We start from the raw sequence: 13,629 nt of genomic DNA, 5'->3' as shown, positions 1-13,629 counted from the left end.
ACTGCACTCCAACGAAATGGTAAGGCTTATAGCCCAATTAATACACATTAAACCTCTTTAACATTATTAAATGTAGATGCTAAATCACGTATGTGTTGGTTTGGAGTCACAGCTCTAAAGTTCATTTTCAAAAGGTTTATTTCATTTTTAAGTTCTGAGGTGAACTATCTGCTGCTGCATTCAGTATTACGGCTATAAATGTCATGAAAAATGGCATTCAAACTCGCATTGTTAGCATTTACCACTGAATAAAGCACATAAGGGGTACCTGAGGTGATCATTGCAAGTTTTCTGTTGTCCAGCTGCAAGAAATAAAAGCGGTTTCTAAAATATTGATTTGAGGTGTTGGTTAGAACAAAAATCACTTTTAATATTGTAAATTAAACAACAAATTAAACTAAAATCGCTAGCTGAAATCACTTGCATCTACATTATGGTGAATCGTAATACCCTCACAGACTGCTGTTTTGCTTCTTAAAAATAACGCACACCGGTTTATTCTGAAAACGTAGCCCTAAATACATTTCTGGAGAACGTGAATTATGTAGTCAGAAGTACCTATGGCTGCATTTCGGCTTTAAAACGAACGCTATAGGGTGGTATGACGTTGTTCTTTTTTGCATTAACCAGCTGACCGATTACCTTCGTATGAACTGCTTTCCCATTGTTACCAGTTTATACAGTTAGCTCTCCATGCTGATGCAGAAAGGAGCTGATCATAACGACGGGGTTCGAGTCCGGTGAAGAATGGTTCCAGTAAGCAGGTGAGACAAAAACAGCCAAAAAATTAAATAAACAAGTAAATAACAGGGTGAGAATGTAGTAAAATTTTAAAACATGGTAAAAACCAGTAGAGGGCTTTTCTTTTTCTGGATTGCTTTCGAAAACTGTCAGTTGAGTTTAGGGAAGTGGATGGGCGGGTCAATTGGTGCTTTTGAAAACACTATCGGTTGGGTTTTAGGAAGTAGAAGGATGGGTCAGTCATTCAATCAATCAGTCAGTCAGTCAACAGCGGCCTCTGGTGGCGCAAATACCACTCGCAAGAGAAATTTGAGATTTCAACATAGCCCAAAATCACTGAAAATGTTTGTAGAATCTTGTTAAATCAAAGAACGAAGGCTGTTTTGAAGGCAAAAGTGGGCCCAAGTACGAAAAAAAGCATGTCTACAGAATTGCTAGTGAGTGCCTCGGATTCTAATGATTATACTAATTAGCTATTGTAATGTATGCGGTTTTGAACAGAGACACACCACAGAGCGATAAAAGCAATAAACAGTACCCCTAGAATGCTGCCACAGGCCACAGTGATATACATTTTAGCAGTCATTAGGAAAAAAATATCTGACCGCCCAATGCCACAACTCAAATATTCAATAGAGCTGTGTGATAAAAAGCAGGATGTACAGCCACAGGACAAGAATGCATTATTTAGTTTGACCGTCTCTTATACCGCATCTCCCTCTGAATGAATATATGGCGCAGCGCTGCCCGTAGGAGCTCAGATCCCCCATTGTCAGATATTTGCCCCAGTACATATAAAAATAAATGGGCAGTGCAAAACACACACTTGCACTTCTGACAGTCCAGCACATTACAGGCTGCGACTCTTTTAGCAAATGCATCTCAGCAAACCTCTTCCTGCTTTCTATTTGTCATTCATATTTAATGTTGATGGTTTACTGTCATCTCCATCACACCATCTCACCACAAGATCAAGTGGGTGAAGGGTCATTGCAAACACTTAACTTGATGTTTCCACCTATGACAACCTCCTGTTTTTAGGGAAGATTTAAAGAACAGGTAATTTAATTTTTACATATTAAATCTTTCAAAATTAATTTAGTAGTTTCAATGGTGGTCAACCAACAATGCCCAACAGGAAATATACAGTAATTTTTTACTGTAGTGTGTGTGTAGTGTGTTACTGTAGTATGTGATTATTGAAAGCATATTTACAAATCTTCCTGTTATATTCTTGGTTGCCCCAAAGAGATTCTCCAAGGCTATATTTTGGGACCCATTTTAATTACTATCTCACTGCAATGTCAAGGGGGTGAAATGCCTTCATAAAGACTTGATTCTTACAATTCAAGTCTATAATGGAAAACAAAGATGACCTTAGGAAAAAAAAAAAAACATTAATTTTCCCTCAACTATGTGCACTTTTTTTGTCCTCTAAGCTTTGAACAAGTAGATTCATTCCGCTGTGGTGACCGCTGATAAATAAAGGGACTAAGCTGAAGGGAAATGAATTAATAAATGAATAAAGATTTGAACAAATTGTAATCTCTTTTTTTTTTTTTTACCTTCATTAGTTTGTTCAAGATTAGTTTGTTTATGTTTAGAAAACCATGTATAGGTCCCCAAGGCTTTATGTTGGGATCAATTTTGTTTTCACTCTGTATTAATGATTTACCTAAAATATGTAAACATGTAGTAATTATTACCCATCCAATTTTGTGGTGTGGCCCACTTCCATTAATTGTACGGCTGTGCGATTAATTGAAATTGAATCACAATCGGAAACGTGATTAGTTAATCAAGCAAGAGGCTGCAATATGAAGCTATATATATATATATATATATATATATATATATATATATATATATATATATATATATATATATATATATATATATATATATATTAGGGGTGTAACGATACACTCAGCTCACGATACGATGTGTATCACGATATAATGTTCACAATTCGATATGTATCACGATAATTGGAATAAAAAATTGAAAATTAAACTGAAATGCAAATTTTACCAAGTAAACTATTTTTTATGTATTTCTTTTGTTTCAACTTGTTAAACTGAACCTTCTTTAAGAAAATAAATTAAACAGGCCTGTCTCTGGTAATTAAAACAATTTAAAAACTTCTTAAAAAAATATTATTGAAATGACAGAGACAAAATTAAAGAACAATTTAAGTAAAGGTGCAAAAAAAATAAGCTTTCTATTCAATTGAATTTAACAGTAAGAGTTTAAGGCTTTGCTTGGTCACTTGCGTTTTTTGTGTGTGCAAAAAAAAAAAATCCACATTTCCAGGTAATCAGCAGTTCTATAAGATAATCCTGAACTGATGTGTATCTGTCTGAGAGGTTTTTTATGGATGGCTGTCTTCATGTTGGGCATGATGAGTGACAGGGTGGCTGTCTCTTCATTACACAGGACAGTCGTGGCTCTTTTCAGCAGTTTAGGCAGGTTTACTATTTCTTCGGCGTCGCTGATGTCGGCGCTATCAAGTGTATCATGTTGACATGCATTTTTGTGTACCTCTGTACTCAAAAGGGTTAATGCTCGTCGTAATCATAACTCTAAAATGCGATATAATTGTTTAAATAATGTGCACGCTTTCGGTTTCATTTCCACTGCTAAGTGCTGTTCATACTTCCCACGCGGCTCCTGAACGATCACTCTGTTCCACAAACTGAATGTTGTCTACTACTTTATTACCTGTTTGTCACAACCTGTAGGTTCTGTTCACTGAAGCAGACGTGCGCGTATGGCAAGCCGTTTTAGCATTTAAACCTTTGTTCTGACTATCCATAAATATATTTAATTCATATTTAATTAAATTCATTTAGAGATATCTCTAATTACAATTGTGAGTAGTCAAAACTCATTCAGAGATATCTGCAAATATTTTTCAATGGAAGTCAATGGAGGAATATGTCTAGTCATAATATATTTGCAGATATCTCCAATCTGATGTCGTACTAGTACAATTGTAATTGCAGATATCTCTAATTGTCATTCTGACTAGTCGAATTATAATTATGACTAGTCAAAATATAATTAGAGATATCTCTAAATATATTTATGGATAGTCAGAACAAAGGTTTAAATGCTAAAACAGCTAGCCATACGCACGCGTCTATCAGTCCGCCCTCTGTAGTAACAGCTCACGGTCAGCTCACGTCATGTGTGATTTTGCGGCCGCCAATACATCATTATATGAAGACAGAATGATATTTTAGGGTGAATTGTACCTTATAAATACAGTATGTGACTTTTTCAACACCATTAGGAGGTATCCATGTCACTGTGCAAAGTAGGCTATGTAAATCACTGTGAAGACTTTAAAACTTAGGATGTTTGACCCAGTATGCGTGTCAAAAAGCGAACGAGTCTAAAGCAATGACTGTACAACCGAAATGTTGCCAGACGTCTGATTTTGAGAGGATGGGCCATCCTTTATTTCAACTCCACTCATCTTGGTCTGCTAACATTACTGCTGCTGCAATCTGAACTCACGTGCGACAGCAGGTGGAACGTAGCTCACGTGCAAACAGCTTAATTAATAAGAGAAGACGGACGTCATATCGTGATCAAATCGTCATAACGCCACAATGCATATTGTGACATTTTTGCATCGCAATAAATCGTACAATGATAAATTTATATCAAAAGAAAGAATGATTAATAAATCCATTTGAAATGGTTCCTTAAAAGTGACGTACAGTAGCACCTTTAGTTTCGCTCTGAGGCACACTTTGCATTCACACTACAAACATATCGCATAAAGCCCAACTAAACCCTGCTCTGGCACACCTGTTCCAACCCTTGCTAAACTCTTCCTTCCGCTGACCAACTAAACTGCAACTGGGCGCGATTCGGAGCACTCACACTTGTCAAATAAATCGTCAAACGCGTCTGGGCACGGTTCGAATAGTATAGTGCGAGTACACCCTAAGATAACATTACTAAGGTTTGCAAAATCACTTTAGAAAATGGCTCAAGCAAAGTTTTTTGTGTTTAGGCTATTTTGTTATGTTTGTATAGAATTAGCTGCATGTAGTTAGTTTGGATGAAAATCAACCCTAAGACTCCAATTGACCCAGAGAAAAAGAATAACAAAGATCTTTTAGAAATGGCTGATCAAGAATAGATCTTCTGTCTGAAATGTCAGCATCTACTCAAAACAAGCTGCTCTCTAACAGTGGGAGATCCAGAAACACAAGAGTCCACAGGACCAACAACAGCTTCCACACACAGACACAATCCAAACTTTTGTTAGTCGACAAACAAAAGTTGTGCTCTGCTCACGTAGCTCAGTGCAGCACACAGCAGTGGGTGCCTTTTATCTCCTACCTAATGAAATAGGTGGAATCTGTCTGTACGCGTTTGATGGATGATACAGATCCGCTTTTAATGGGCCTTGAGAGAGAAAGAGAGAAAGCAAAGAAAATGAGAAAGGGAGAGTAAGGAAATGAGAGAAATAGACAAACCGAAAGAGAGATAAAGACGGAGAACAAGTGTGTGAGACAGAACAAGAGAGTGCAATCAAAGGAATGAATCTGAGGTCACTGGAGAAAGAAAAAGGGAGAAGTGTGGATCCATTATACGAAATATGCAGCGGCGCTAACCGTGAGGCAGAACTTGACTCTGGGGTCTGAGTGGACCAGAGAGCTGTATCTGATGCTGGTCATTTTTAATGAGGCAGCCAGGGAACTCAAATCCAGAAAGAACAGCATGATACGCATGGCCAGGGCAGAACAAAGGCCAGAGGAAACCTCCAGATAACCAAGACTCTCAAGTATATTATCCCAAGTTAAAATGATGACTCTTAAATAAATCTCTGTATGCATGATGTACAGTGCTCAGCATAACGAAGTACACCCCATTTTGAAAATGAATATTTTTATCCATTCTTAGTAAATTAAGCCAATATGTTAGTGCATTTGAACAAAACAAATATATAAAAAAAATATATAGTTATTAAAATATTTTTTGTCACTGAATGTTTTTAGAAATAGAAAGATAATTCAAGCTAAATATTGCAAAAATAAAATTACAAACTACACCTAAACTAAATTTGATATTTTTTTATTTTTTATTGATATGTACAAATATAATATTGTAAAGTGTAACTGATGCTGACAACGAGGTGGAGGATGCAAGTGCAGTTCATTTAGAGTAGTCAGACATGTACAAACGGGAACATATAGGGAAATCTGGAAGGTAACAGGCAGAGGACCGATACAGGCAGCAGGCAGGATAAACATAAAACAAAGCAAGGGTCAAAACACAGCAAGGCAAGGATAAAAATGCATGGTAATGTCACAGTTTTAAGTGTAGCTTCGTCCCAACTGGAACACTATACATTATGTACTTATGCACTTACACACTCAACAGCATAGTATATGCATGTAGTGTCGTCTCAAGTGGAACACTAAAGTTTTCTTTAGTAATCAGAAATTCAGACTGTTTTCCTGATGACGTTTGCCGGTTGCCAAATTAGAGAAATAAATGACCAAACTACCAAATAATACCTGCCATAAATTCAACTGCATTAACCATCGGGAGGCGGTAGGAGAATTCTGCTTTCACAATCCAAAATAAAACAGAGTAATCCAACATGAGCGTTCGAAAGCTCCGCCCCTTCCGCTGTGTGAGCAAAGTAGCGGCTGTTGAGTGTGTTAAGTGTCCAACATTTCACACTTCATTTTACTGGTTGAATAAGTGCATCATCTGGGAAATTAAAGTGCACTTATTCTATTTCAAGTTTTTTCGAGTAGTGTGAACGCACTACTTTATCTGTTCTACAAAATACCACAGAATAATGCATAAGTAAGCGATTTGCAACATACCTTGAGTGTTTGTGTGGTGTATGTATGGTCCATTTAATCAGTCCTTAAGCAGCTACCAGCTGTGTGTGTGTGTGTGTGTATAATCAAAGTATAAACAGAACAGGTGGGAGTGTGTTGTGCATGACGGATTTGTAGTTGTGACAAAGCATGTTATTAAAAATATTAATTTAAATGATAAATTTGAAGGGTGTACACACTATTCTGAACACTTATGAATGCATTTGTTTATTGGTTTTATTAAAAAAAAAAAAAAAAAAAAGTAAAAAAAATTAAAAATCCAGATTTTTAAAATGTTCAAAAAAAAAAAAAAAAAAAAAGTGTTTTTGCAGTGATGCCATAGAAGAAACATTTTTTTTGCTCCCCCAAGAATATTTCAAGGAATAGTCCTTAAAAAAATCCCTTAAAAAAGAGGATTTTTAAATCTAAAGAATTTGTTTTAAGAAAAATACTTTTTTTTTTTTTTTACTATAAAGAACCTTCTGTTTAATAAATAGGATCTCTGGATGTCAATAAAGCTGAATGTAAAAATGCTCATGAAGAAATCATGTTATTGGTTAATTTGAAGATAATACATGATGAAAAACAGTACATGTACATGTAAACCATTGACAAATACCTGGTTTTAGCAATTATAAACTATTAATTACCAAGTCAAAATGATAAAGGTAAAGAGATATTCTTGTGTGACATGACATGTATGATTATATGGTGAATAGTTTTTGCTATCAATAAGGAACAGTACTGTGCTTTGTGTCACATTTTTTGTTTTTTGTATTATTTTATCTTTGAATGGTCAATGTGTCATCACTCACTCACATAGAACTCTACACGTTTCTAAGATGCCACAACATTGCACAGCCTCTAGTTGAAAAACTGCCAAGATTTAAATCCCAGAGGAAATGGGATGACCTTTCATAGGTGAGAATGTGCTGGCCTGCGTTTTTAAATGTGCATTCTCAACTTTTGCAGGTTTTTAAATTGTGAACTTTTCAACAACTTTGTTTTATATTAAGTTAGTTCAGAAAGTCACGTCAAATAGTCATATGCTGATGTAAACCGCAAGCGAACATGTACAGTATTGAAGTACACTTTAAAAAGTTTAGTTGTGCACTGTTATTAGTATGTTATTATATAGTTTAATTTTAAATTATATTTAAAGGTGCTTCCACATCTGTGGTTTGGTGCTTTTGGCCCGGATCAAGGGCAATAAATGATACATTGGTGATACATTTTTGGTTCTTTTTTACATCACACTGATTGCTTTGGTCCGAACTAGTTGAAAAGAACCAAAATGCAGTAATGTGACAAAATCCTCATCACTCATTGGCCTGATGTTATTGAACGTGTTTCCTAAACTACTTTTCACTTGGTCAGAATTAACGTGTGGGAAATGCCAATGAAACTCCTGCAAGTAAACCAGCAGACACAAAATGTCACTTTTTACTATGGAGAGATGACTGCGCTGGCTGATTGTATCCCTGGTCATAGTAACGTTTACTATATAGTTTGTATACATCACTTTAAACAAACTATACATTTCGAGAATAAAGCGTGGCTGCGGCTGGAAATGTTTTATTGCATTGCAAACGACGAAAGAGCATCGCAAATCACTTAAGGAAAAGGCGTAAATTATTTTTGCTAAACTGCAATATGGTCATCTTCCGGAAATATTACCAACAGATCAATCATCTCTTTCTGTTTAAAACTGCTGGTAAAGCGCTGTCAATAGATATTTTTCCTCCACACCCCATAAGATGGGACACTGCATCGGACTACGGCAGCTGGATTAGTCCACTACTTTTTACAGTTGGGTCTGTTTTAGTTTGGATCATATTCTCACCACAAACTAATCACTCCAAGGTTCGTTTAAAAAAGCATACCAAGATCACCTCCTCAAGGAGGTCTTGGTAAGCTTTTGTGATCTGCTTTGGTGCGCACTCGAGTGCGATTGCTACATTCACACCTGCCCAAATGAACCGCACCAAGAGGGAAAACGAATTCTAGTGCGATTCAAGCAAACTAATGAATGAAGTTATGAAAACACCCTAAGACCAGGGATGTCCAAATTCGTTCCTGCAGGGCCAGTGTCCTGCAAAATTTAGTTCCAACCCCAATCAGACATACCTGGGCTAGCTAATCAAGCTCTTACAAGGTTTTTTAGAAACAACTAGCCTCAACACACTTGAAAGGATAAAGCTAAAATCTGCAAGACACCAGCCCTCCAGGACAGAGTTTGAACACCCCTGTTCTAGACCATAGAATCAATCTGTTCCTTTGTGATACACATATTGACATCCCAGTAATAGCTATTTAATCATTATCATGAATATCATAAAAGTATTTTTTTCATATGTTATAAAGATAACATAGAAGATAATATTTTAATCTAATCTAGATAGCACAATCGCCTTACAGAAAGAAGGTCGCTGATTCGAGCCCCAGCCGGGTCAGTTGGCATTTCTGTGTGGAGTTTGCATGTTCTCCCCGTGTTCGTGTGGATTTCTTCCGGGTGCTCCGGTTTCCCCCACAAGCCCAAAGACATGCGGTAGGTGAATTGAGTAAGCTAAATTGGCCATAGTGTGTGTGAGTGTGTGCAAGGTGTGTTTGCCAGTGTTGGGTTGCAGCCGGAAGGGCATCCGCTGCATAAAACATGTGCTGGATAAGTTGGTGGTTCATTCTGCTGTGGCGACCCCTGATTAATAAAGGGACTAAGCCAAAAAGAAAATGAATGAATAATTGAATGATTTTAAATTTTTATGTTCTAACTGTTGTAGTTTTCTTAGTAAATTTCTGGCAACCACAGGTCTCTCTCTTCTTTCCCCTATTTAAACCTTAATTATATCAGGACTGTTTATAGTGTGAGGTCAAAGTGAACTCTCATTAATAATAGAAATGAAGCCTGCAACATGTGGAATAGAGACCCCTGGGGGCAGGCGGTGGCAAACCAGCACTTTCATCTATCATCCATCTGAACTCTGTCACCACAGATGTCACACCTACACTGCGACAAAAATGTTTTGAAGCCATTGGGTGTCTATTATACATCAAACGCTTTCAGGTTCAATATTCAATTGTGTTTGCTTGTAATATATAAGAGTTTGCGGCCAAAAAAGCCTCTTTAAACTGTAAAAGATGAACTTGATTAATGGTGTGAGCTCATTAGGAGTTAAATAAATCATGAAACGTCAAGTGCAAGTCTTAACCAGTTCTATAAAAAGAAATGCACACTTTATTCTTGACCACTAAATTATATTACACCACTTCTGAAACATTCTATGACCCAACAAATGTCTGGAAACAAGTCCCAACCAATGGCAATGGGGTAATAAACTGATCCCAAAAAACCAGTCAAATCAAACGTTAAAAAATAAAAAAGTTCAGACATTATTAGAAATCTTGCATCAGGAAAAGCCAAGACTGCAACCCCTAAAGGCATTAATGAGTGGAAAGAGTCACTACAAAGAGAAAGCTAGAGGGGTGAATCTCATTAAAATTTGTCCAGGGTTCAGATTCACCCCCTCCCAAAAAAACCCAGAAAAACTTTTACATAAAGAAAATGAGGTCTATTTTGGTCTTCCACCAATATCTTTTCCATTTTATCATTAACTCGCATTTGAGGTTTAGAGTTTTTGTGCGATTCACTCAGCTAGGGAGAAGGAGCCCAAGGTATTATGGAGATCGGGTTTGAGAAAGAGCAGCAAAAGGGCAGCAGTAAAAAGAAAGTGCATATGGCAGGAGAAGGAGATTTAGACTTGCTGAAGAGCTTTAGAAAAGGGATCGTCAGAAGAGCTCCAGATAATGACCCTGCGGCACTGTTTTGAGCTCCAGAAGACTGTCCCCTTACTGAGTTTTCACCTTGTTACGTGCCAGTGACAGGTTTGTCAGAGCCCAGTATGGACTGAGTGATTGAGGGACGGGGAGCTCTGTCAGATTCATCCACTGCTGATTCAGAGAGAGAAAGAGAGAGCAACAGAGAGAGAGAGAGAGAGAGAGAGAGAGAGAGAGAGAGAGAGAGAGAGAGAGAGAGAGAGAGAGACAGGAAGAGGACAGGAAGAGAAATTGATTATATAAATATTGTAGATAATGATCACATATCTGAAAACATGTCTTACTCATCATCTGCCATTACTCCGAGAGCCAGTTATGATAACATTATTAATGTAAACGGGAAACAATTACTTAAACTTTGCAAAAGTCTAGGTTTATATATTATAAATGGTAGAACCAAAGGAGATTCTTTCGGTAGACCTACATATTGCTCCAAATTAGGATCAAGTGTAGTTGAATATTCAATGACAGACATTGACCCGTATTTTATTAATGCCTTTACAGTTAGACCTCAATGCCCCATTTCTGACCATTGCCAAACAGTCCTCTACCTGAAGCAGTCATGTAACCAGCTCAATGTCCCTCCCCTTAATCAAGGAAAATTGTTCCCTTTAAAACCCAAACTCAGCTGGAGTCAGTCTGATGCAGAAATATTCAGAGAAAACATGTGCAGCTCTACAGTACACAAACTGATAAATCTCTTTATGTCCACAAATTACACACCAGATACTAATGGAATAAACTCTGCAACATCCAATCTTAATAACATATTTCAAACTTTGACTACTATATCTAACATCAAACAACAATTCAAATTTGGAAAAAACAAACAAAAAAATATAAAGTACATTTGGTTTGATAATGAGTGCAAAAATCTCAGAAGAGACCTTCGCCAGATTGCTAATAAAAAGCATAAAGCACCAGCTGATCAAACCCTAAGACTTGCATATTCACAATGTCTGAAAAATTATAAAAAGTTGATTTGCAACAAAAGAAATCAATATTATGATGATAAAATTAATGAAATTAATGAATCAATAGACCAAAACCATTTTTGGAATCTCTTTAAAAAATTTGAAAGACCCCAAATGGAAACATCACTGCAATGTGGCACGGTCTGGAAGAATTATTTTAAAAAATTATACCAACAGCCAGAACTCAACCAGCCTCAAACTAAAACCAAGAGTAGACTAGACGATTTAAAGAAGACAATTAAAGATCACCAAAACCCATTAGACACAATTATATCAACAACAGAAATATCAGAACACATTAAACATCTGAAACTGAAGAAGGCTTGTGGACAGGACAACATCAGTAATGAAATGCTAAAACTCAGCAGCCCTGATATAATTCGGGCTCTTGCCAAACTATTCAACCTGATCCTATCCTCTGGTGACATCCCTGAGACATGGTCTGAAGGACTGATTACACCTATACATAAAAACGGAGATAAATTCGACCCCAATAATTATCGTGGCATTTGTGTTGGCAACAACTTAGCAAAACTATTTTGCAATATTATTAACAACCGGATAGTGACATTCATCACAAAACATAACATCCTAAACAAATCACAAATTGGCTTCTTACCAAAACAACGGACATCTGACCATATTTACTCCCTTCATACTTTAATAAATAAAAACATAAAGAACAAACAAAGAAAGATTTTCTCTTGTTTTGTTGATTTTAAAAAAGCTTTCGATTCTATTTGGCATGACGGACTATTATACAAATTGTTGCAAATTGGCATTGGTGGAAAAGTATATAGCATTATAGAAGCCATGTATAAGAAAAGTAAATGCGCTGTAAAAGTTGGAAATATGAGAACAGAGTTTGTCCAGCAGAGTCGAGGGGTGCGGCAGGGTTGCAGCCTGAGCCCAACCCTGTTTAACATCTACATTAATGATCTGGCAGACATTCTAGACGGCTCCGACTGCATCCCCGGCCTCACTCTGCTTGACTCTAAAGTAAAGTGCCTGCTGTATGCGGATGACCTGGTGCTGCTGTCTCCCACAGCAGAGGGTCTCCAACACAGCCTGACTCTGTGGGAGCAGTACTGTGAGGAGTGGGCACCGACGGTCAATCTGGACAAAACCAAAGTCATGGTGTTCCAGAAGAAGGCCAGATCTCAGGGACACAAATATCAATTCACATACAGAGGAGAAAATCTAGAGCATTGTAGCAGTTACTCATACCTGGGCATCCAGATCTCTGCCTCTGGGGGCTTCAATCTCGCTGTCAAGACCCTGAGCGAGAGGGCTCGCAGAGCATTCTATGCCATAAAGTCACGCTTTGGCCAATTACAGTTACCAACTAAAACATGGATTAAATTATATCACGCTATTATCAAACCTATATTACTATATGGGAGTGAAATTTGGGCACCAGTATTAAAATTTGAAAATTGGAATAAAAGTTTAATTGAACGAACACAATTAGAATTTGCTAAAAGCATATTACATATCCACAGAAACACGTCTAACATTGCCTGCAGGGCTGAACTGGGTTTATACCCGCTAAAGTTGGAGATTCAGAAACGAGCTGTTCAGTTCTGGCTGCACCTGCATCAGTCTGACCCCCAGTCTATCCAATATAAAGCCCTTCTGGCTAATGAAAAACCTACAGTGTCTCATCCTCTAAACACACTGGTATCTGAGCTACTGGAAAAAACACAAACCGAACCCGTCCCCAAACAAAACCTTCACAAACAAATTGACAAAACATTAAAATATAACTATGATGAAAAACTGAAAACTGAATTCAACCTCCAGACTAAACTTAAATGTTATTCGGCCCTAAATAGAACCACACAGTTGGCAAATTATTTATCATTAAAACAATTAAAAGAAAAGCACATTCTTTCTAAATATCGCCTCTGTGATCATGACCTAGAAATAGAAAAAGGCAGACATAAAAAATCCTGGACTCCTGAGGAAAAGAGAATATGTAAACAGTGTGACACAAACCAAATAGAGGATGAGACACACTTCCTTCTGTTCTGCCCCAAATACAGCACCACTAGAGAAATATTTTTCCCCCAATTTGAAACATTGATCAGTTCATTTTTTAATTTAAATGACTCAGAAAAACTTTACCATATACTCGGAGAGGACGAATTGACATTTAAACTGGCTGCAAAATATGTATATACCCTACACACCATAAGAAATGGTTAATGTAAATTTGTGTCTTATTT

The 13,629-nt window shown here is 37.0% G+C and overlaps 1 protein-coding gene across 8 annotated transcripts in view; it reads right to left on the bottom strand.

The window, feature by feature from the left end:
- The window catches only part of si:dkey-246g23.2, an 85,666-nt gene that overhangs the window by 51,621 nt on the left and 20,416 nt on the right, over nt 1-13,629 (bottom strand). For 3 of the 8 annotated variants that reach the window (XM_073929922.1, XM_073929921.1, XM_073929923.1), the window contains one exon: nt 7,064-10,538. The exons of 3 other annotated variants lie outside the window; for them this stretch is intronic. In XM_073929922.1, coding sequence (XP_073786023.1) covers nt 10,459-10,538 — 80 coding nt within the window. In that variant the 3' untranslated portion in view covers nt 7,064-10,458. Of the gene's footprint in view, nt 1-7,063; nt 10,542-13,629 lie in introns of those variants that run through there. 2 more of the 8 variants (XM_073929919.1, XM_073929920.1) reach the window with 1 other exon arrangement.

The sequence above is a fragment of the Danio rerio genome, chromosome 18, assembly GCF_049306965.1.
Source record: "Danio rerio strain Tuebingen ecotype United States chromosome 18, GRCz12tu, whole genome shotgun sequence".
Classification (NCBI taxonomy): domain Eukaryota; kingdom Metazoa; phylum Chordata; class Actinopteri; order Cypriniformes; family Danionidae; genus Danio; species Danio rerio.
Note: the sequence above shows the minus strand (reverse complement) of the source record. Positions and strands in the feature narration are given on the sequence as shown.